The following is a 22,253-nucleotide window of genomic DNA, read 5'->3' as shown; positions in this document are numbered from 1 at the left end:
AAGTATAAACACGGCCTTAATAAATTTCATAAAAACATTGTGTTTACAATGGGAATACATGTCACTCAAACATAATATTCTTCGAGCACTGGGCCTCTATCAAACAAGCACCCTCGAAAACCTCTTCGAAATAGTGCTCGGAAGCCACTCAGCCTATGGCCGAACCCTGCGCCGCAACAGTGGTAGCATCCATCTCCGCCCAGTATGCTTTAACACGGGCAAGGGCCATCCCCGAGCCTTCTATGCACGCCGACCTCTTCATCGCATTGATGTGCGGAACCGCACCAAGGAACTGCTGCACTAAGCTTAAATAGTTGTTCGGCTTCGGCTTTTCCGGCCACAGCTGATCCACGACAGACCTCATGGCGAGTCCGGACAACCTATTGAGTTCGGCCCATTCGGCTAACTGATCAGTCAACGGAAGCGGACGCTCTGGAACGTTAAATTGCGACCAGAACAGCTTGTCCACTTCACGATCTGTTTGATCTCGGCAGTATTTGGCCGCATCGACAACGCTCGCCGCCAAGTCCATATATGCGTCTGCCGAACTCCACAGCCGATCCAGAGGGGCATACCGCGGATCTCCGAACTTCCTCCGCAGCATAAAGGGCTTCCCAGCCGCAATATCCCCGGCTTCACGTAGCTCCTCCTTCTTTGCTCTCATAGCAGAGCGGGTGTCTTTGTTCGCCATCGTGGCCTTCTCAAGGTCCGTTGCCTTCGCTCAGTTTTCTTTTTCAAGGAACTGGCAACGGTCGGCAGTGTCTTTTAACTTTACGGCCATCTTGGCCATCTTCTCTTTGCTTTCGCAATGCGCGGCCTTCCCGGCTTTCAACTCTTCGGCCGCCTTCAAAGCAGCCGCATTACTACTCCTTGCTTGTTCTTTGGCTCGGGCAAGTTCCGCCCGCAGGGTTTCTATAACACCCTCGATGCGACTATATCTCCCACGTGTCGAGGCACGACTTAGAGGCATAATCGTATTGAAGGCATATGTCGCAAGTTAGGCAATCTTCACAACATCCCATGTAATATAATTAATAAAAGGGGAGATAACATAGTTGGCTTACACTCGCCACGTCAATCAAGTACATAAATAGCATTACATCATTCAAACACTCATGGCCCGACTACGGCACCAAAATAAAAGACAACCCAACATGCGACACGGTCTCGATCACCCCCAACTGGGCACCACTACTGATCATCAGGGAAAGACACATAGTATCGTTAAGAGTCCTCGTCAAACTCCCACTTGAGCTCAAGCGCGTCATCTGGAGCGGAATCATCAGGCCCTGCATCTGGTGTAATAGTAATCTGTGAGCCACAGGGACTCAACAATCTCGCACCCTCGCGATCAAGACTATTTAAGCTTATAGGTAAGGCAAGGTAAAATATGTGGAGCTGCAGCAAGCGACTAGCATAAATGGTGGCTAACCTGTTCGCAAAAGAGAGCGAGAAGAGGAGGCAAAGCGCGAGCGAGAAACTAGAGGACAACCTGCGCAAGCATTACTCCGACACCGTGTTCACTTCCCGGACTCTGCCGAGAAGAGACCATCACGGTAACTCACACTGTTGATTCATTTTAATTAAGTTAAGGTTCAAGTTATCTACAACCGGACATTAACAAATTCCCATCTGCCCATAACCACGGGCACGGCTTTCGAAAGTTCAAATCCCTGCAGGAGAGTCCCAACTTAGCCCATGACAAGCTCTCACGATCAACGAAGGAATAGACCTCCTCCCGAGACATTCCGATCAGACTCGGCATCCCGGTTCTTCAAGACAACTCCGACAATGGTAAAACAAGTCCAGCAACACCACCCGCTGTGCCGACAAATCCCGATAGGAGCTGCACATATCTCGTTCTCAGGGCACACAGGATAAGCTAAGCGTACGGGAGCCAACGTAACCCAAGTTGCCAAGGGACGGCCCCGCACGGTGCTCTAGGTTGGACCAACGCTCAGAGGAGCACTGGCCCGGGGGGGTTAAAAATAAGATGACCCTTGAGTCCGCGAAACCCAAGGGAAAAGGCTAAGTGGCAAATGGTAAAAACCAAGGTTGGGCATTGCTGGAGGAGTTTTATACAAGGCGGACTGTCAAGGGGTTCCCATTATAACCCAACCGCGTAAGGAACGCAAAATCCGGGAACATAACACCGATATGACGGAAACTAGGGCGGCAAGAGTGGAACAAAACACTAGGCGAGAGGCCGAGCCTTCCACCCTTTACCAAGTATATAAATGCATTAAGATAACATGGCAATATAATGATATCCCAACAAGTAAATAATGTTCCAACAAGGAACGGTCTCCAATCTTCACCTGCAACTAGCAACGCTATAAGAGGGGCTGAGCAAAGCGGTAACATAGCCAATCAGCGGTTTGCTAGGACATGGTGGGTTAGAGGTTTGACATGGCAATTTGGGAGGCTTGAAAGCAAGTGGTAGGCATCATAGCATTGGCATAGCAAAAGAGCGAGCAATCTAGCATAGCAAAGATAGTAGTGATTTCGAGGCTATGATCATCTTGCCTGAGATCCCGCAAGGAAGAAGAACGAGTCCATGAAGAAGACAAACGAACATAGACGAACGGGTCCTCACAAACGCAACGTTACCGGAACCAACCTGAAGAAGAAAACACCGGAAAGAAGCACACAACATAGTAAACAACCAACACATGAACATGGTATGATATGCGAGATACGGTATGCGATGCATATGCATGATTTGACAAGGAATGAATGAACCTGGCCTCTACTTGGAAATCCAAGTGTGCCACTAGAAAGGTGATATGAAATTGCTTGAAAACGATATAAAGAACGCCGGAATCGGAGTTACGGTTTGGAAATGGCAAGCGATTCAAATATGACACCGGTCTGCGATTTACAGCAAGTAGCCATCTAAATGCAATGAGATGAACAAGCTACAGCACCCAAACATGGCAACAAAATACATGGCAGGGATGCATTCATGATGCTTAACAAAAGTCTAGCACTGAGCTACGGCCAATTCATCCATTAACAGGTCCAAACAAGCATGGCAAAAATGCATATGGTAAACAGATCTCACACTTGGTGAAATTAACACTTGTCTGGAATTTCAGATCAGATAGCACTCTTCGGAGCAACAAAACTACATGCTATAGGACCTGAACATGGTAAAGTAAAGCATGGCATGGAGCTACTCAAAGAGCTTAACAAAAGTCCCTTAGTGACCTTGAGCCAAAAGGGATCAGAAAATACAATTGCAAGCATGTGAACATGGCAAAAACATAATCGGATCACAGACTTAGTGAAAACTGGAGCATGCTGAAAACAAATATCAAGTAGGCATGTTTACAAGCTCGATGCACTCACTATAGAGTAAGCCATGACAAACTAAGCATACACCCATCATGAATACACAAAATACAAGCTAGACATGGCAAGAACAATACCATAGCATACACGGATCAACTACAACATCATCGGCAAAATCGCTAACAAGTAGACAATCTGCCCAGATTCACGAAATGACAAAAGTAGAGCTCGATTGACTCAAGCTAGGGTGCTCCATAAATGAAAACAAATACATGGATGGATAGAGCATTACGATATTAACAAAACATCCTTACTGATCATCCTCAAAAGAGGCACGGATCACTAGGAAACAACATGAACATATGGCCATATGAAATAAACAGCTCAAGGACTTAGTGGAAATGCTAAGTCCCTGAAATCAGCATTACCAAGTGCCTCACTTTGCAAGCTTGTGCTAGTCACCACACACATCACAAAAATACATGGGTTGCACCTCTGGAAAGATGGCAAAACCCTTAACAAAACATATGTAGAGCACCAGGGCATATCATGCACACATTAATCATGGCAAAAATGACAAATAGCTAAATGGAGCAGCAGATCTGACAATTAACTCAAATAGCACTCTTCTAACAGCATTTCGGGCATCAAGATGAACTCAAATGAAAATGATGCAATGGAATGAAATGATGTGCTCTCTGAGACGAACATTTTGATATGCCATATGCCCAAAACGGAGCTACGAATGAGGAGTTACGACATGATGAAGATGGGCATATGAATCTGGTAATCTCGGGGACTTAGTAGAAATACAGTGAGCGTCAAATAGTTAAAACGCGCACGCGCGGGATATAGCAGGCGCTCACTCAAATGGGCTCGGCCCAGGATGGGGAAGCAGGCCAAGGTAGTGGGCCGGATCGGGCTTGGCGGTCCACGGATGCGAGAGGAGGCCCAGGGCGCAAGGCCGGGAACGAGCGGATCCGGGCGTGGGGTCCCCGGATCCGGTGACGGGCGAGGTCGGGGAGGACCACGACGAGCTCAGCGGCGGCCCTGCAAAACAATGGCGGCGGCGGCGCGGGCTTAGAGGAGAGGGAGAGCCGGGGAGGAAAAGGAGGGGAAGAGGAGGCGCGGGGCACTACCTGGCCGAGGGCGCGACGACGGCGGAACTCCGGTGGCCGGAGCGGTGACGAGAAGCGGCGAGGTACGAGGCGGCGGCGGAGAACTCCGGTGGAGGTCCGGCGAGACGGCGCGGCGTGGATCCCCTCGGGCCTGGCGCGGCCCCGGGCGGGCCGGAGATGGGCTCCACGGGCCCGGCGGCGAAGTGGGGCGCGGGAGGACACATGTCGGCTCCGGATTGGACAAAGGCGGCGGCGGACATGTCCGGGCGGTGGGAAAAATGTCCGACAGCGCGGAGGGAGTTGGATCTAGGGTTTGTACCGCAGAATTTTTGGGGGAGGCCACATATTTATAGGAAGAGGGAGCTAGGAGTGTCCAAATGAGGTGCGGTTTTCGGCCACGCGATCGTGATAGAACGACCGAGATGATGGAGAGGGTTTAGGTGGGCTTTGGGCCAAATTGGAGGGGTGTTGGACTGCAACACACACAAGGCCTTTTCGGTCCCTTGGTTAACCGTTGGAGTATCAAACGAAGTCCAAATGGTACGAAACTTGACAGGCGGTCTACCGTTAGTAAACCAAGGCCGCTTGGCAAGTCTTGGTCCAGTCCGGAAATGTTTAACCCCCACACACGAAAGAAAGGTAGAAGGGACCACCGGAGGAGAACGGAGCGCCGGAATGCAAAACGGACAATGGAGAAAATGCTCGGATGCATGAGACGAACACGTATGCAGATGAAATGCACATGATGACATGATATGCAATGCATGACACGGAAGCAATGACAACGTAACAACAACAAATAACTGGACGACACCTGGCATATCGGTCTCGGGGCGTTACAGTTTCCACAGTGGCAGCTCCATCTGCAGTCACAACATATTAAAGATACTGGCATCATGCTACTCTTACTATGTGGCATTCTCCAGAAAATACCACTTACCCTGCACCTCGTCAAGCCTCTTGTTAACAAGCTCGATGTTGGCATCCGCCGCATCCAGTTGCTGCTTCAGTTCGGCAAACTCATGAGTCCGGCTAGCCACCGGAGCTCCCACTACCTGCACATTAACGCGGTATGGTTATTGCCTGGGACTACGATCCTCCGTTTGCCGCCGTTCTCGGTGACAACCAGAGTCTCAGGGGCTACTATCTACACAGGGCACACCTAAAAATGTGTGGTACCATCACAAATGTATATCATTTTACGTACCTCAAAGCCCGTCGGTAGACTCATGAAGGCATCATGCAACCCGCTTTCGGCGGATGAAATCCTTTCCATCACCGTACCCATCAATGTACGGTGTTTTTCAGAGACGCCGCCCGCTCCAACAGCTCTCTCAGTACGTCCGACTGCATACCAGACGGTGTCGGGCTCTTCTGTTTGCTCTCTTCGAGAGCCGGGCACTGGGGACTCGGGTGACTATAGGATTATCTTCTAGCCTCACCGGATCCGAAGAGGCCCTCCGTGACAACACTTCAAGGTCGCTCGCTTCTTGAGCGGAGGAGTCCGGGGGAGGAGTTTCGCTCTCCATCATCTTCGGAAGAAGATCCCCCGAAGACGAGCTCTGCTGAGAAGGGCTAAGATCCGAATTGCAAGATAAATACTTCGGTTATTTTCCTCAGAGGTAAGGTAATATATCTTCACTATTAAAGTACTTTTTAATTACTTACAGCTCGTCAGAGGGCTGATCCCCGCGTGGACTTTGTGCGGCAAGAGCACCCTCCAAGGCAGGACCCTCTGGTGGAGATTTCTTCTCCCGCTTAGAAACCTTGGTTTCCAGATCCTCAGAGGTAGTCCTCTTCCTTCCCCGGGGTGAGAGAATGTCAGATTCCTCCCCTCGGTTATCCTCCCTCACGGAGGTGCTCGTTCCCTCGGTCGGAATAGGTAGCGGTGGAGGCCCGCTTTCGCCCACATTATTCCCCCCTTTGTCTTCCTTTGAGGGCTCCGGGCAAGGTGCTAGCTCGAGCATCTTCTCCAGTACCGGATTTTCCAAACCCTCAGGAAGGGGGGCCGAACACCGAATCATCTTCGCCTTTGTTATCCAGTCCTGGTCAAAGAGCGATTTCTCAGAAAAACGTCATGATAAATGAAAGACAGTGTGTCCGGCTAGAGGATAACTTACTTGGTCGGTGGTGCGGTTGCTGGTCAGGCCCACGTCCTCGGTAGTATCCGGACACTCTATCTGGGATCGGAAGAATGATCTATACATCTCCTCGTGCGTCAGGCCGAGGAAATTCTGAATAGCGCACGGTCCTTCTGGGTTGAACTCCCACATGCGAAGAGGCCGGCGTTTGCATGGCTGGATTCGTCGAACCAGCATGACTTGCATTACCATAATCAAACTGAAATCTCCTTCGAAGAGATTTTGAATGCGGCTTTGCAGTACAGGCACGTCCTTGGCGGGACCCCAGCTCAGCCCTATGCTAATCCATGACATCAGTTGTGGTGGAGGGCCTGAGCGGAAAGCAGGGGCAGCCGCCCACTTGGCACTTCTGGGAGCTGTGATGTAAAACCACTCCCGTTGCCATAATCCGGACACCTCTGGAATAGAACCCTTTGGCCATGGAGCTCCGGCGATCCTGCTTGTTAATGCGCCTCCGCACGCTACATGCTGCCCCTCGACCATCTTCGGCTTCACGTCAAAGGTCTTGAGCGATAGGCCGAAGTGAGGGGTAATGCGGAGGAAAGCCTCACATACAACAATAAATGATGAGATGTGGAGAAAGGAGTCCGGGGCTAGATCATGGAAATCTAGCCCGTAATAGAACATCAGCCCCCTAACAAAGGGATCCATAGTGAGGCCTAGACCTCGGAGGAAGTGGGAGATGAACACGACGTCTTCATTGGGTTCAGGAGTAGCGACGACCTGCCCTTGGGTAGGCAGCCGATCCGAAACCTCGGCAGTCAGGTATCTGGCCTCCCTCAACTTCTTGATATCCTCTTCTGTAACAGAGGAGGGCATCCACCGGCCTTGAAGGCTAGATCCGGACATGATTGAAGGTCCGGAACCTGGGCTTTGGGTGTTAGAACTCGAGGCGGGGGAAGGATTCGATTGAGCACGGGAGGGAAAGAGTAAAAGCCTTGTCCCTTTATAAAGAGGGTGAATATCAAGCGTCCTCTCTGTAGCCGTTTGGGACTTGCCTATAATCTAGGAGTCCTAGATACGGTTGGGTTACCCATGACCATATTGATGAGAATCCCGTAATTAGGGGAACACGATCTCTGCTTTGACAAGACATGTCAAAAACTGCCTCGCGTTATGTGTGGAGCTGGTTGAAGAAAAACGGTTCGAATAATTACCGGGCCATGGCATAATGTTGTGCTGCCAAAACATGTCAGCAGATTAGATTTGTGGAAGTATTATTCTCTCTATGGTGGTATGTGGAACTTATTTTGTAGGGTCGGACACTATCCTTGTATTCAAATTCTTCCATGGTGTATTCGGAGGTGGAACCCGCCTTGCAATGCCGAAGACAATACTGCGCGCCGGACTCATCGTCATTGAAGCCTGGTTCAGGGCTACTGAGGGAGTCCTGGATTAGGGGGTCTCTGGACAGCCGGACTATATCCTTTGGCCGGACTGTTGGACTATGAAGATACAAGATTGAAGACTTCGTCTCGTGTCCGGATGGGACTCTACTTGGCGTGGGAGGCAAGCTAGGCAGTACGGATATGGATATCTCCTCCTTTGTAACCGACCTTGTGTAACCCTAACCCTCTCCGGTGCCTATATAAACCGGAGGGTTTTAATCCGTAGGACACAACAATAACATACAATCATACCATAGGCTAGCTTCTAGGGTTTAGCCTCTCTGATCTCGTGGTAGATCTACTCTTGTACTACCCATATCATCAATATTAATCAAGCAGGACGTAGGGTTTTACCTCCATCAAGAGGGCCCGAACCTGGGTAAAACTTTGTGTCCCCTGCCTCCTGTTACCATCCGCCTAGACGCACAGTTCGGGACCCCCTACCCAAGATCCGCTGGTTTTGACACCGAATGGGTTGCGAATGGCCATTTCACTCAGCGCCCGTCGCCTAATGGTCTACGGCGACTCAGATTTGGTGGTTAATCAAGTAATGAAGGAGTGGGATGTTAGAAGCCTAGCTATGACTGGCTATTGCAATGAAGTGAGAAAGTTAGAAAATAAGTTTGAAGGGCTAGAGCTTCACCACATTCCCCGACTGAAGAATCAAGCAGCAGATGACCTCGCAAAGATAGGCTCCAAGCGAGAGCCCATTCCCAGCAATGTGTTTTTGGAGCATCTTCACACACGATCAGTCCAGGAGGATCCCTTCATAGAAGAGCCCCCACAGCCTAAGAGTTCTACTGATCCGACTGAAGTTGAAGTCCCAGCCGTAGTCGACTTAATCATGGAGGTTTTGGTTGTCATTCCTGACTGGACAGTGCCATATATCGCGTATATTCTCAGGAAAGAGCTTCCAGAAGATCAAGATGAGGCAAGACAAATCGTCCGTTGGTCTAAAGCCTTCACTATGATAAGTGGTCGACTGTACAGGGAAAGTGTGACCGGAGTTGCCCAGTGATGCATTACCCCAGAAGAAGGTCGAATGATCCTCAATGATATCCACTCGGGGACCTGTGGTCACCATGCGTCCTCTCGAACAATCGTGGCCAAAGCATACCGAGCAGGTTTTTTCTGGCCGCGAGCCAATGAGATGGCAAAAGAAATAGTTGACAAGTGTGAGGGTTGTCAGTTCTACTCCAACATGTCTCACAAGCCCGCTTTAGCCTTGAAGACTATTCCACTCATCTGGCCATTTGTTGTTTGGGGGCTGGATATGGTCGGGCCCTTGAGGACTGGCAGAAGTGGTTTCACTCACCTACTTGTTGCAGTCGACAAGTTCACTAAATGGATTGAAGCCAAGCCCATCAAGAGCCTCGATTCAAGTACCGCCGTCAGTTTCATCAGGGGGGTAACATTCAGATATGGAGTCCCACATAGCATCATCACGGACAATGTATCAAACTTTGATTCAGATGAGTTCAGAGCTTTTTGTTCCTCCCAAGGCACTCGGGTCGACTATGCCTCGGTCGCTCACCCACGGTCGAATGGACAAGCAGAAAGAGCAAATGGATTGATCCTCCAAGGGTTGAAGCCCAGGCTAATGTGCGACCTCAAGCATGCGGCTAGTGCCTGGGTAGATGAGTTACCGTCAGTACTGTGGGGTCTGAGAACAACGCCAAATCAGTCAACTGGCCGGACTCCCTTCTTCCTGGTTTATGGAGCCGAGGCCGTGCTGTTGACTGATTTGCTTCATAATGCCCCGCGAGTGGAGCTCTTCTCAGAAGCAGAAGCAGAACAAGCTCGTTAAGATGCAGTTGATCTTTTAGAAGAAGAGAGAGATAGACCTAATCAGGTCGACCATATATCAGCAAGACCTTCGTCGATTCCATGCCAGGAATATAAGAGGTCGAGCATTTCAGGAGGGGGACCTGGTTCTCTGAGTGGATCAACAACATCCACACAAGCTTGCTCCCGCCTTGGAGGGCCCCTTCATCATCACCAAAGTACTCCACAATGGTGTGTGTCACCTGTACGATGTGGAACACAAGAAAGATGAGTCGCGTGCTTGGAATGCAGAGCTCCTCCGTCATTTTAACACTTGAACAGTCAGACTGTCGAGATGTAATAAAAATACCTTTCAATTTGTTTATGAAAGACATGGTTTTACAGTCTCCTGAATGGTTGTTATTACTTATACATATGTACAAAATCCCCAGTGGGTGGCTTACCCGCGAATCCGATTCGCCTAAGTTTCAAAAACAAAATCCTTTCGAGTGCAGAGCAAGCCTTTCACTCGAGGGGCTTAGCTGCGAATCCGATTCGCCTAAGTTTAAAAAATCCTACCGAGTGGAGAGCAATCCTCCCACTCGGGGGGTTAGCTGCAGTCTAGTACTCGCCTAAGTTTCAAAAATCCCACCGAGTGGAGAGCAACCCTCTCACTCGGGGGGTTAGCTGCAGTCCAGTACTCGCCTAAGTTTCAGAAATCCCATCGAGTGGAGAGCAACCCTCCCACTCGGGGGCTTAGCTGCGGTCCAGTACTCACCTAAGTTTCAAAAATCCCACCGAGTGGAGAGCAACCCTCCCACTCGGGGGCTTAGCTGCAGTCCAGTACTCGCCTAAGTTTCAAAAAACCTGAGAGCAACCCTCCCACTCTGGAGCTTAGCTGCAGTCCAGTACTCGCCTAAGTTTCAAAAAACCTACCAAGTGGAGAGAAACCCTCCCACTCGGGGGCTTAGCTGCAGTCCAGTACTCGCCTAAGTTTCAAACATGCCCGGAGCTGCGACACAAATACAACGTCCTCTCCATCCCGATCCGCAAGGACGACGAGGTGCAGGTGGACTGTGACCTTATCCTCGGAGCTGCGACACAAATACAACGTCTGCTCCATCCTGATCTACAAGGACGACGAGGTGCAGGCCATGAGCGACACTAAGTGCCCTTATCCATGTTTCACTCGACTGAGCTGCATCACAAAGTCAGTAGCAATTCAAACTGAAGAAACAAGTTCTACTCGAAGAGTTAAGAGATTCAAAAGCAACCAAGTTCGGATAAATTCTATGAGGTTCCAAATCGCAGATTAAAGTACTCGGGCATCAGGCCCGAAGGAGTTTTAACTGTTACAAAAACCACTCGGCATACCGAGGCAAATTTAATGGGATCATATAAAGTTTGTTCACTCCGCGACGGGAGGACTGGTAGGCTCGACGAACTCATCCAGGTCGATTCCATCAGCGATTCGTGTGGCAGCAGCAATGAAGGTCTCCATAAAAGATTGGAAGTCAAGTCTCTTGGTGTTGGCAACCTTGATCGTTGCTAGCTTCTCTTCCCTGGCCTCCTTGCAGTGGACTCGAACGAGTGACAGAGCAACGTCAGCACCGCATGGAGCAGACGATTTCTTCCATTCCTGCACTCGACCATGGATTTCATTGAGTCGAGTCATCAAGGACTCGAGGTCATTCTGGAGCATCTCCCTTGGCCAGAGCGTCGTGTCGATCCGTGACACCGCAACCTTCAAACGAGCGAGGTAGTCGGTAACACTGGCAATACGGGATTCCAGTCGGAGCATGTTCATCGCAGCTTCATCATTGACAGGTGAATTGATGGGGTCCAGGCTCGTCTCGATCTTCCCAGTTTCTTCCTCAAAGTTTTGACAGAATTCTGCAATTTCAAAGAGTTAATGAGTCAACCGGTTTATGGTGACTTGCAAACGGCAAAATAGTCGGACAAGGAGAAATACCTTCGAGCATGAGGAATAACTTCTTGGCGAGTGCCCCCAGATAAGCCTCTAGATCATTTCTCTTACGAGAAATGCCTTCAATCTTCTCGTTTAAAGCCACTTTATCTTTCTTCGGACGGGTCACTTCTCGGTTGGATTCATTAAGAGATGCCTTCAGATTGGTGTTTTCTTCCTCCAGTGCCCCGACTAAAGCCAACTTCTCATCAGTGAGTGCAGTTTTCTCCTGAGCCTCCTTCTGCGGTGCAGCAAGGTCAAGGTCCTTCTGTGCCAGAGCCTGCTTCATTTTCTCTGAAAGATATGCACTCGGGTCAGAAAGAAGAACAAGGAAACGACTCATGGGTCGGTCAAGTTAAACAGCCGACTGGTTATTACCTTCCATACTAGCTATCTCGTCTTTGGCCTTTTGCAAGTTCTGGTTGGCCAGCTCCAACTCAAGGTTGAGTTGTCTATGCTTCTCCTCGAAATTGGCAAACTTGGAGATGAGCTCACAAGATTTCTGAAGTTAGCAAAGAATACATCAGTGGACAGAATCAAAATTTATTCACTTCCGAGTGAAAAGAATTCTAAGACTACTGCAGAATCGAACATTCGACAGTAGTCTCGGGGACTACACCCAGTGGGTGCACTTAGCGTGCCCCCACTGGTACAAGTTCCACTCAACATGGTTCGCCCAGACCGAGTGGAAAAGAAAAAAACAAAAGAAGACCAATTTTTTTTGAAGTCAACAAAAGACATTCTCAGAACCCAGCTGACTGCCCGCAGTCGACCGCGGTCTCGGGGACTACACCTAGTGGGTGCACTCTGCGTGCCCCCACTAGTTCAGGTTCCACTCGACATGGTCCGCCCAGACCGAGTGGAAGAACTGAAGGACAAGACATTTTTTATCAAGGCCCCCGCCGAATCACACATTCGATGGCGGACTCGGGGACTACACCCAGTGGGTGCACTCTGCGTGCCCCCACTAGTCCAAAACTACAACCAACACAACCTAGTTGACTCAACTGGAAAAATTATTCGACATAAATTAAAACACCCAGTGGGTGTGCAGATGTGAAGTGCAGACTAACAGATGGACGCACAAAGAAGAGTTTTTTCGGGTAGCATATCCTAATAGAACAAGTGTCAAGATAAGAGTTCAGTCAGAAACCAGCTTACCTGGACATTGGCTCGGAGGGCTGCACTAGCATCATAAGCAGCTTGACTATTCTCATGCATGGTCTTCACCCGCTCCATCATCAGGCCCGCTTGGCGTATGGCTTCTGCAGCGGCGCTTGCCTGGTCCTCGGGGACATGATGGGTGGTGAAGAACGGTGTCGGCGGTTCAGTCGCGGCAGCCTGAGAATCCGAGGCATGACATTGAACAGATGAAGCAGGGACGGGCATAGTCGACGATGAAGGGCGAACACTCGACACTGGAACAGCAAAGGTGACAGAAGTTTGGTTCGCATCTCTAGGCTGTTGAACCACTGGCTTCGTCACCGGCACCGATTGAGACGTTTGGCCAGCAAATGCCTTCTTGCTTGAAGCCTTGTCCTTCCTCCCCATGGACCTCTGTGGCACATCCTCGTCGTCATCTGGAAGTTCAATGGCATTGGGTGGAGCTGTAAAGCAATTGACTACAGAAGTTGAGTCGACCGTCAAAATAGTTGATTAAGTAAAGACGAAATGACAAGAGTTATACCTGCTTGGGAGGTGACTGCGTCTTCCATCTCCTCATTATCGTCATCTTTGCAAATGGAAGTACCAGAAGCAGCCCTGCAAAATTCAGAATTCACTCGGTCAAAACAACAAAGTGAGTCAACCAAAGTCCAAGTCATGCAAGAACTAAGATGTCAGACTCAGTATGTACCCTGAAGCGATGGGGACAGCCACTTTAATCTTGGGCACGGCCTTCCGAGGCTTTGACGTCACGACTTTGGGCTGCTTGGGAGCTTTTTCCGTTGGCACAAGAGATGATGTCCGGGTGCGCTTGGAGGTTTGTGCAGTTGGCGGAGTCGCTTTGCCGCGGACGCTGGCTGGGTCCTGCCTCTGCTTAGAGCGCCTTTCCATGCAGGGAGGGGAGTCGACTTCTTCACCACTGCTCAGGTCCTCGCTCTCCTCGTCCCCCCTTCCGTCGGGATGCCACTCGCCACTATCGTCTCCACTCGCTTCTCCCTCATCCTCCGGCTCCCCGTTGGGCATCGAGTACATCTGAGTATAGATCTACAAGACATAGGGTCGAGTGGATATCAATCATTTTCAAGAGCAAACACATATCAGAACAAGATACATTCGGAAGGAGAAAGGAATACCTTGTCAGGTTCGGTGGTGTGGTTGAGTGGAGGAACCCTCCTAGACCCCCTGGGGTTGTCCTTGTTGCCAGTGATACCTTCAAGCCACAACGCCACCGTCTCCTCATCGACTTCCTCCGGATGGGTCCGAGTACTGTCCTCAACACCCGAATACATCCACATCAGATGGTCACGGGCTTGGAGTGGCTGGATGCGTCGACTGAGAAATGCTTCTAACAGATCCATGCCAGTCACACCATCACGGACCAGCTGGACCACTCGCTCAACCAACATGTTAACTTCCACTTTCTCACCTGGAGTCACTCTCAAGAGGGGAGGCTTCTCGACTCGGTCCATGGAGAACGGGGAAGGCCAATCGACTGGCCTGGAGTGAGTTGGTCCTTGCAATAGAACCAAGTCGACTGCCACCTCCTGACTGACTCGGGAAGAATCATGGCAGGGAAAGTGCTTTTGATCCTAGTCTGAATCCCTAAACCCCCGCACATCTGGATCATGTGTGTCCTCTCATCACTCGGATTGGCCTTTTTTACCAACTGGGAACGACAAGTGAAAATGTGCTTGAAGAGGCCCCAGTGCGGTCGACAACCCAGAAAATTTTCACACATGGACACATACGCGGCAAGGTAGGTGATGGTGTTGGGAGAAAAGTGATGGAGTTGCGCTCCAAAGAAGTTCAGAAAACCTCGAAAGAATGGATAGGGAGGCAGAGAAAAACCGCGGTCGACATGAGTCGCAAGGAGGACACACTCACCCTCTTGCGGTCGTGGCTCGGTCTCGTCCTCTGGAAGCCGCCAAGACTCGTGGGCAATCAACCTCCCGTCGACCAGGTCCTCCATGTCCTCCTTCTGGATCATCGACCGGATCCGGTCGCCCTGAATCCAGCCGGGCGGCGGAGCGGATCTCGATGACGACCTGCCCCGGCTCGTCTTCTTCCCCTTCGCTTTCGCCGTCACCTTCTTCGCGGGCTCTAGAGAGGCGGTCTTGTCTTTCCCCATTTGCGGCAGGACGAGCTCGAGCTGGACGGCGGCGCCGAGAGCAGAGGCGGAAGTAGTGGGGGTAGTGGAGGTAATGGAGAGCAGAGGAAGAAGGGGGAGAATGGGGCACACCGGGCGAAGGCATCGACTCCGACGCCTTATATGGCCCTGTTCCTCGGGTGACTGACTGGTGGACCCGTACGATCCTGTCAAATCCTGCAACAGGTGTGCGCGCAGTACGTGGCGAAAAAGGTGGCACGGGGATCGAGGCACTCCTGCCTAGTCCACTCCGATTACCGTGGCTCTCTCCGCCTCGCGCGCTTCCCAAAATTTTGAATCCCGCAAGATCCGGAAGTAGCAGAGCAGTCAATCATGCCAAAAATTTAATGCGACACTAGCAGTCGGAACTTATCAGCAGAAATTCACTCGACAAACCTCTGAATGGCTCAAGGCAACTGAAAACAAAGTCGAAGCTGTTACTTGGTTCACCAATCCAGTAAAATGCTTCCGCAACATGAAGATTGGGTTGGAACTATCTTCAACCCCATTTTCCCACTCGAACCCAAAACCATTCGGGGGCTAATGACGACGCCATGCACCTAGGGTAGGGCAATGGACCTGATCTAAGCACCCCTCCCAAGGACGCTGACCTACACTCAAAGGAAAATCAAAGGACAGTAAATTCTACCGACTGGAATTACTTGAGTGCATACCCACTCGACCAACACCTCCACTCGGATACCCCAATTCCATTTGACAAGCGTATCATCACTCGACCGTACAAGAAACCACTCGGAGCATAGAAGGCCTAAAGTCACCCTGAACGACAACGAGCTGGCATTCACTCTGTAGATTTAAGGATCATTTATATCACTTTAATACTGGCGTTACCAGTAACGCCCCTCTCTTTATGTACATTGAACCCTTGTAACGTGGGATGGCTGGAATCCTGGCGCACTCTATATAATCCACCCCTCCTCTGGCACAAGAGTATGCCTCCGAGATGTGGATGTATTCGAGGGGTAAGAATGTAAAGGCAAGATCCTAGCTACGGTAAAGTTGTGCATGCTAGATGTACGAGTTTAGGCCCTTCGCGGAGGAAGTAACTGTTGGAAATATGCCCTAGAGGCAATAATAAAATGGTTATTATTATATTTCTTTGTTCATGATAATTGTCTATTGTTCATGCTATAATTGTGTTATCCGGAAATCGTAATACATGTGTGAATACATAGACCACAACACGTCCCTAGTGAGCCTCTAGTTGACTAGCTCGTTGATCAAAAGATAGTCATGGTTTCCTGACTATGGACATTGGATGTCATTGATAACGGGATCACATCATTAGGAGAATGATGTGATGGACAAGACCCAATCCTAAGCTTAGCTCAAAGATCGTGTAGTTCGTTTGCTGTAGCTTTTCTGAATGTCAAGTATCATTTCCTTAGACCATGAGATTGTGCAACTCCCGGATACCGTAGGAGTGCCTTGGTGTGCCAAACGTCACAACGTAACTGGGTGACTATAAAGGTACATTACAGGTATCTTCGAAAGTGTCTGTTGGGTTGGCACGAATCGAGACTAGGATTTGTCACTCCGTATGACGGAGAGGTATCTCTGGGCCCACTCGGTAATGCATCATCATAATGAGCTCAATGTGATCAAGTGGTTGATCACGGGATCATGCATTACGGTACGAGTAAAGTGACTTGCCGGTAACGAGACTGAACAAGGTATTGGGATACCGACGATCGAGTCTCGGGCAAGTAACGTACCGATTGACAAAGGGAATTGTATACGGATTGATTGAATCCTCGACATTGTGGTTCATCCGATGAGATCATCGTGGAGCATGTGGGAGCCAACATGGGTATCCAGATCCCGTTGTTGGTTATTGACCGGAGAGTCGTGCCGGTCATGTCTGCATGTCTCCCCAACCCGTAGGGTCTACACACTTAAGGTTCGATGACGCTAGGGTTGTTAGGAAGACTTGTATGTGATTACTGAATGTTGTTCGGAGTCCCGGATGAGATCTCGGACATCACGAGGAGTTTCGGAATGGTCCGGAGGTAAAGATTTATATATGGGAAGTTGTCATACGATCGCCGGAAAGGTTCGGGGGCATATCGGTATTGTACCGGGGCCACCGGAGGGGTTCCGGGGGTCCACCGGGAGGGGCCACCTCTTTCGGAGGGCCTTATGGGCTGTATGGAGAAGGGAACCAGCCCAAGTGGGCTGGGGCGCCACACCCCCCTAGGGCCCATGCGCCTAGAGTTGGGGGAAACCCTAAGGGGGGGCGCCCCCTTGCTTGGGGGGCAAGCCCCCCTCCCCTTGCCCCCCCCCCTCTAGATCTCATCTAGAGGGGGGCGGCCCCCTTCCCCCTTCCCCTATAAATAGATGGGTGAGGGAAGGGCTGCACACAACATCCAAGGCGCAGCCCCTCCCCTCCCCAACACCTCTCCTCCTCCATAAGAGCTTGGTTAAGCCCTGCCGGAGTACTGCGGCTTCATCACCACCACGCCGTCGTGCTGCTGTTGGAGCCCTCTTCCTCAACCTCTCCCTCCTCCTTGCTGGATCAAGGCGCGGGAGACGTCCTCGCTCCGTACGTGTGTTGAACGCGGAAGTGCCGTCCGTTCGGCGCTAGGATCTTCGGCGATTTGGATCACGTCGAGTACGACTCCATCAACCCCGTTCTCTTGAACGCTTCCGCTCGTGATCTACAAGGGTATGTATATGCACTCCTCTCTCCCTCGTTGCTAGATGACTCCATAGATTGGTCTTGGTGATGCATAGAAAATTTTAAAATTCTGCTACGTTCCCCAACAGTAACAACCCTACGTCTCGGTGCCCGGAGGCTCGGTCGATTTGACAATAGCATTTTTTCCTTCTTTCCTTGCAAACAAATCCTTCATTGAATTAGATCCATGTGTAATTATGACTCCATTTGACAGTGGCATTTGTTTCTTTCTTTGCAAACAAACCCTTCATTTGAATTAGAACCATGTGTAATTATGACTGGAAATATCTTTCTCTTTAGTGGAAGCAATATAATAATTTGGTTGGAAGCAATTCTTAGTAGATGGAAACAAGATTGTGATCCTTCTCAAACATGTGGAATATTTCCTTTTTGATGGAAGCAGGCTTAAACCAATTCTCTGGTTTATAGAAGCAAGATAGTGATTCTTTTGAAACAAAATATCACATTACAAAGGAGACAAACTTTCAAATAAATCGAAGCAGATATCATTTACCACAGAAGCAAATTCTCCAATAAATGAAACATAAATTAATTTGTTGTGAACTGATAGGCAACATTACAAACAAGGGTGGATGCACGCATTAGTTGCACCGGGCACAAATTTTGTTTCGTAAGGAAGCAAGTTGTCGGATTTGATTTGTTTCCTAAACTAAGGACCAATGCATATAGTAAGGAAGCAAAGCTTCCGGATTTGAATTTTTCCCTTCAAATCGAAACCAGTTACTTAAAAATCAGCAACTGTGAGTGATTTTCGAAAGGGAAATGACTCTCTTCACCCGGCAGATTTCATGAGTTTTGTCCGCCGCCTCCCACGGATGACAAGTGGTTGTGGCCCACGCATGCTGCAACTCCAACTAGCCACATGTCTCAGTCTATCCTTATCCACAAGAGATAGTGTTTGCAATAAGGCTTCTGTTGCAAAGAAGGTTTGCAACAAGACTCTTGTTGCAAAACGACTAGACCGCAGTTCAACATCATCTTGATTGCAAAATATTTCTGCAACATCATTCATATTGCAAAAGTCCTTCCATAGTATCACCTATGTTGCAAAAATGTGAAGCTGTTTTTTTTCTGCAACACAACCTCTGTTTCAAAAGTTCAACATAAACTTTGTTGCAAAAGGTTCTGCAACATTGCCTTTGTTGCAATGATGAGCGCATGGCCGGGCCACTTGATGTACATGTAACGGTTATTGAGGCGGCAGATCTTTCAAAGAAGACCCGCCAACCGACGCGTAGCAGTTCCCCTTTCAGAAGCATTGAAACCACAACATACGTCAATTGAATTCTATTCTGGAAACTCCACATTAATTGTTTTCTGTATTGGGAACTCCCTAACAGGGTGGGAATCATGTAACTGTGCTTCATCCACCATTCACACAGACTCATATCTAACGGCCACGGAGTGGTCTGATGGGATCCTCAGTAGTCTGATCTCTGGCGAAACCTAGCGGTTCCCTTCTCCAAATGACCCAATCAACCCTTTTTAATGTTAGACTAGTATGTACTCCCTTCGTTCCGAATTACTTGTCGCAGGTATGGATGTATTTAGATGTATTTTAGTTCTAAATACATCCATTTCTGCGATGAGTAATTTAGAACGGAGGGAGTACAAGTAACCGGTCGCAACATCAGAAAAAGTACTCTCTCCATCCCATAATATAAGACGTTATTACATCAAAGGGAGTAATTGATTGTGATAATAGTAATAACCAGTTTTATTTAAGAAAGACAAGAACAGTAAACAGGGCCAAGATACAAATATACCCTATCACACCCTGGGAACACAACATGCAAAAGCGCTCATAAGCACCATACCCTTGAGGGCCAAAACTGAACAAACTGATCATCAAAGAATAAAGGGACCCACGGATAAAAGAGAATGGGATGGCCCAAGAAACACACCAGTTATCATAATCCTCGAGGTACTAAAGACAAGGACTGAGGCATCTCTTTGCATCTCCCTCCACTTCCACGTTCAAATGCAGAAGGCCCACTTTCTCAGGTCATCTCCACATCTTCCTCATTGACATGGTGCCCAGTGAGAAACCGTTGCCCCACACGCCATACAAACCTAACTTTGCAGCCACATTTAAATAAGTAGATATGCAAACTAAAAGATTTTTCCAGTTCAACATTTACCATGACAAGGAGGGGTAACATATAACACACCATACAATAGGTAAACCATTTGAGCAGACAAAGGAGGTAAAACTGCCAGGTTCCTCCGCATCATCTAACAATTTTCTTGTCACTACCATCTCTGAAATTATACTGATACAGGACAGACGACTTGTTTCTACACCAAGGGAACTACAACAATCTTCTCCTCAAGAACCACCAGCACCAGGGCCATCGTTGCCACCAGGCGGTTTACGATTCAAATATCTTATAACAGCATCCTCAACCCTATTTCAGTGGAATGAAAGAAAGTTTAGTCAGCATATCTACACACAACATATGACAAATATAATAAATATAAGTAACAAACTGAAGCCTACAGGCACTGCTTAAGCTTACCATGGCTGGTTATAGAAGTCTGCACGCCTTTCCCTTTCAATATTCCTACTCGCTTCACCAGCAACAAGCTTCAAATCTTTACTCTGGGATGCTATCAACGCATTAATGAATTCCACTGGGGACTGGCTGAACCCAAGGAAGAACGCCCTCCTCCTACGATGCTCATGGATCTTCTTGATTGAAGCAGATATCACCTCATCACATGCCTCAATGTCCTTGTGCTTCTCAGTATTGGCAAGAAATGCTGTCATCTCCTTCTGCAGTGGGAAAGGAACATCTACCAATACATCATAGCAAGCACTCGAGTTTGCTCCATTCCCTGATAGCTTGATCTTATGTTCCAAGTTGATGGGCGGTGGAGGAGCAAGATGTTGTGATATCTTCTGAGACAGCATAGCAAACCTCATTTTATCCTCCCCAAATACCTTCTTCAGTTGGGGGTCACACATAAAGTACGAAGGGTCACTGGGATTCTGTAGCTTCTTTGCCTTGATGTACTGCCAAAGGGCTGCAATCACCCTTGCACGAGTGTCCACCTCGACCCCAAGCACCTCCATCAGTGGCTGTGACAGCTTGAACTTCTCAGGGTTGTAATTCATCTCCAGACGGATATTGGCAAGAAACTCCTTATCCCCTTTCCTCTTCACCTCAAACCCTTCCTGCGGCGCAGCAGACCGTGCATTCTCCCAAACGATCAGTGGGTTCTCTGGGTAGAGTGACGAATCAAGAGCAATAGTCACCCTCTTAAAGAACGAGGAGAATTTCGGATACACTGGGTTGTGCTTCGGCACAACACTGGCTGGGTCCAGCTCCGCGCCGTCTTCAAGCACACGGCCAATGATCTTGAGCGACCAGGTGGGCGGATCGCCATTCTTGGGCGGCGGGATGGTGCGGGGCGCCTGGTTGGCAAAGGTGTTGAAGACGTAGATGCGGAGCGTGCGCTGGAGGGACGGTGGTGTCTTGAGCGCCTCCTGAATGTCCACCTTCTTGCGCGCGAGCGCTGCGTCGACACGGGCCTCGAACTCGAGGAGCTGCGTGTAGAGCGCGGACTCTGGCAACAGCGCGGCGACGCGGTCCGGGAGTTGCTTCTCCGGGAGTTTGCGCTTCTTGTTGCGGCGCGCAGCGGGGGTGAGGTCGACGCTGCCGGAGTTAGCAGCCTTATAAGCGGCGGCCATGGACGCTGCGGCGGCGGCGTTGGAGGTGGGTGCCGGCGGACGCGAAGGGGGCTTCTGGGGAGGGCGCTTGGCCGATGCGGCGGCGGAGGCCGCGGCCGCGGCCGCGGCCATTAGTGGGGTCTGGGGGGAGGAGGCTGCGCCCATGTGAATCTGGAAAGCAGGATTGTGGCTAGGCGGGGTGTGGAAAAGACCCTGGAAGGGGGAACCGGCGAGAGTGGGGGGGCGCATGTGGTTATGCGGGGTCGCCGGAGAGCTTCCCGGCGGCTGCTGCTGCGGGCGTGGCTGGCCGGGGTTGGCGTTGGGATTGGGGTTGCCACCGGTGGCCATGACGGCGGTGGGGCGGGGAAGTCAAGATCAGATCTCGGTGCGAAGGGGATTTGGGAGCTAGGGTTTGGAGAGGAAGAGTGTGGAGACGACTGACAAGGTTTCCGGTGGGACTAATATTTGGGCCTTGTTCATGGGCCGGGCTGATCTGTGGAGGCTTTAAGGTTGTTTTACGGAAATACCGGCTGAGAACGTTCCCCGTGGGAACGAAATGCCAGCGAACCACCTCTGAACCACGCCATCTTCATCCGGTGGATGGCAGTTTTTGCAACAACAACAAAAAAAACCTCTTAAAGGAAGAAACTGTCATGGCAGTTTCTAAAAACTGTCACCCTTTATTCTAAGAACTATCAACCCCTGCCCACATAAAACGCCTAATAACTGCCACCCAAGGCCGTTCGCTTGCCATGCTGCTTCTGGTGAACGTTCGCCGGGTATGCACGTCCTTATTTTAAGGGTTCGTTCGGTTGGAGCCTATCAAATATTTAGCACTAGCATGTAAAGTATATAAAAAAGCTTGTCTCAAAAAATAAAG

The 22,253-nt window shown here is 49.7% G+C and overlaps 2 protein-coding genes across 2 annotated transcripts in view; one reads left to right on the top strand and one right to left on the bottom strand.

The window, feature by feature from the left end:
- The window catches only part of LOC123191713 (uncharacterized), a 61,861-nt gene extending 52,113 nt beyond the window's left edge, over nucleotides 1-9,748 (top strand). Inside the window, exon 3 of the mRNA XM_044604347.1 lies at nucleotides 9,626-9,748. Within this exon, the coding sequence (XP_044460282.1) occupies nucleotides 9,626-9,748 (123 nt within the window). The remainder of the gene's footprint in view (nucleotides 1-9,625) is intronic.
- A 10,058-nt stretch (nucleotides 9,749-19,806) lies between these two features.
- LOC123189035 (SWI/SNF complex component SNF12 homolog) lies at nucleotides 19,807-21,848 on the bottom strand. Its single transcript, XM_044601355.1, has 2 exons — nucleotides 20,220-21,848; nucleotides 19,807-20,108 (listed from the first exon to the last, which is right to left on the bottom strand). Exons 1-2 carry the CDS (start codon nucleotides 21,719-21,721, stop codon nucleotides 20,030-20,032), a joined length of 1,581 nt encoding a protein of 526 aa, XP_044457290.1. The 5' UTR covers nucleotides 21,722-21,848; the 3' UTR covers nucleotides 19,807-20,029.
- Nucleotides 21,849-22,253: the final 405 nt, after the last annotated feature.

This window comes from Triticum aestivum, chromosome 2A (assembly GCF_018294505.1).
Source record: "Triticum aestivum cultivar Chinese Spring chromosome 2A, IWGSC CS RefSeq v2.1, whole genome shotgun sequence".
Lineage (NCBI taxonomy): Eukaryota > Viridiplantae > Streptophyta > Magnoliopsida > Poales > Poaceae > Triticum > Triticum aestivum.
The sequence above is the reverse complement of the archived record's forward strand: the minus strand, read 5'-3'. Positions and strand labels throughout refer to the sequence as shown.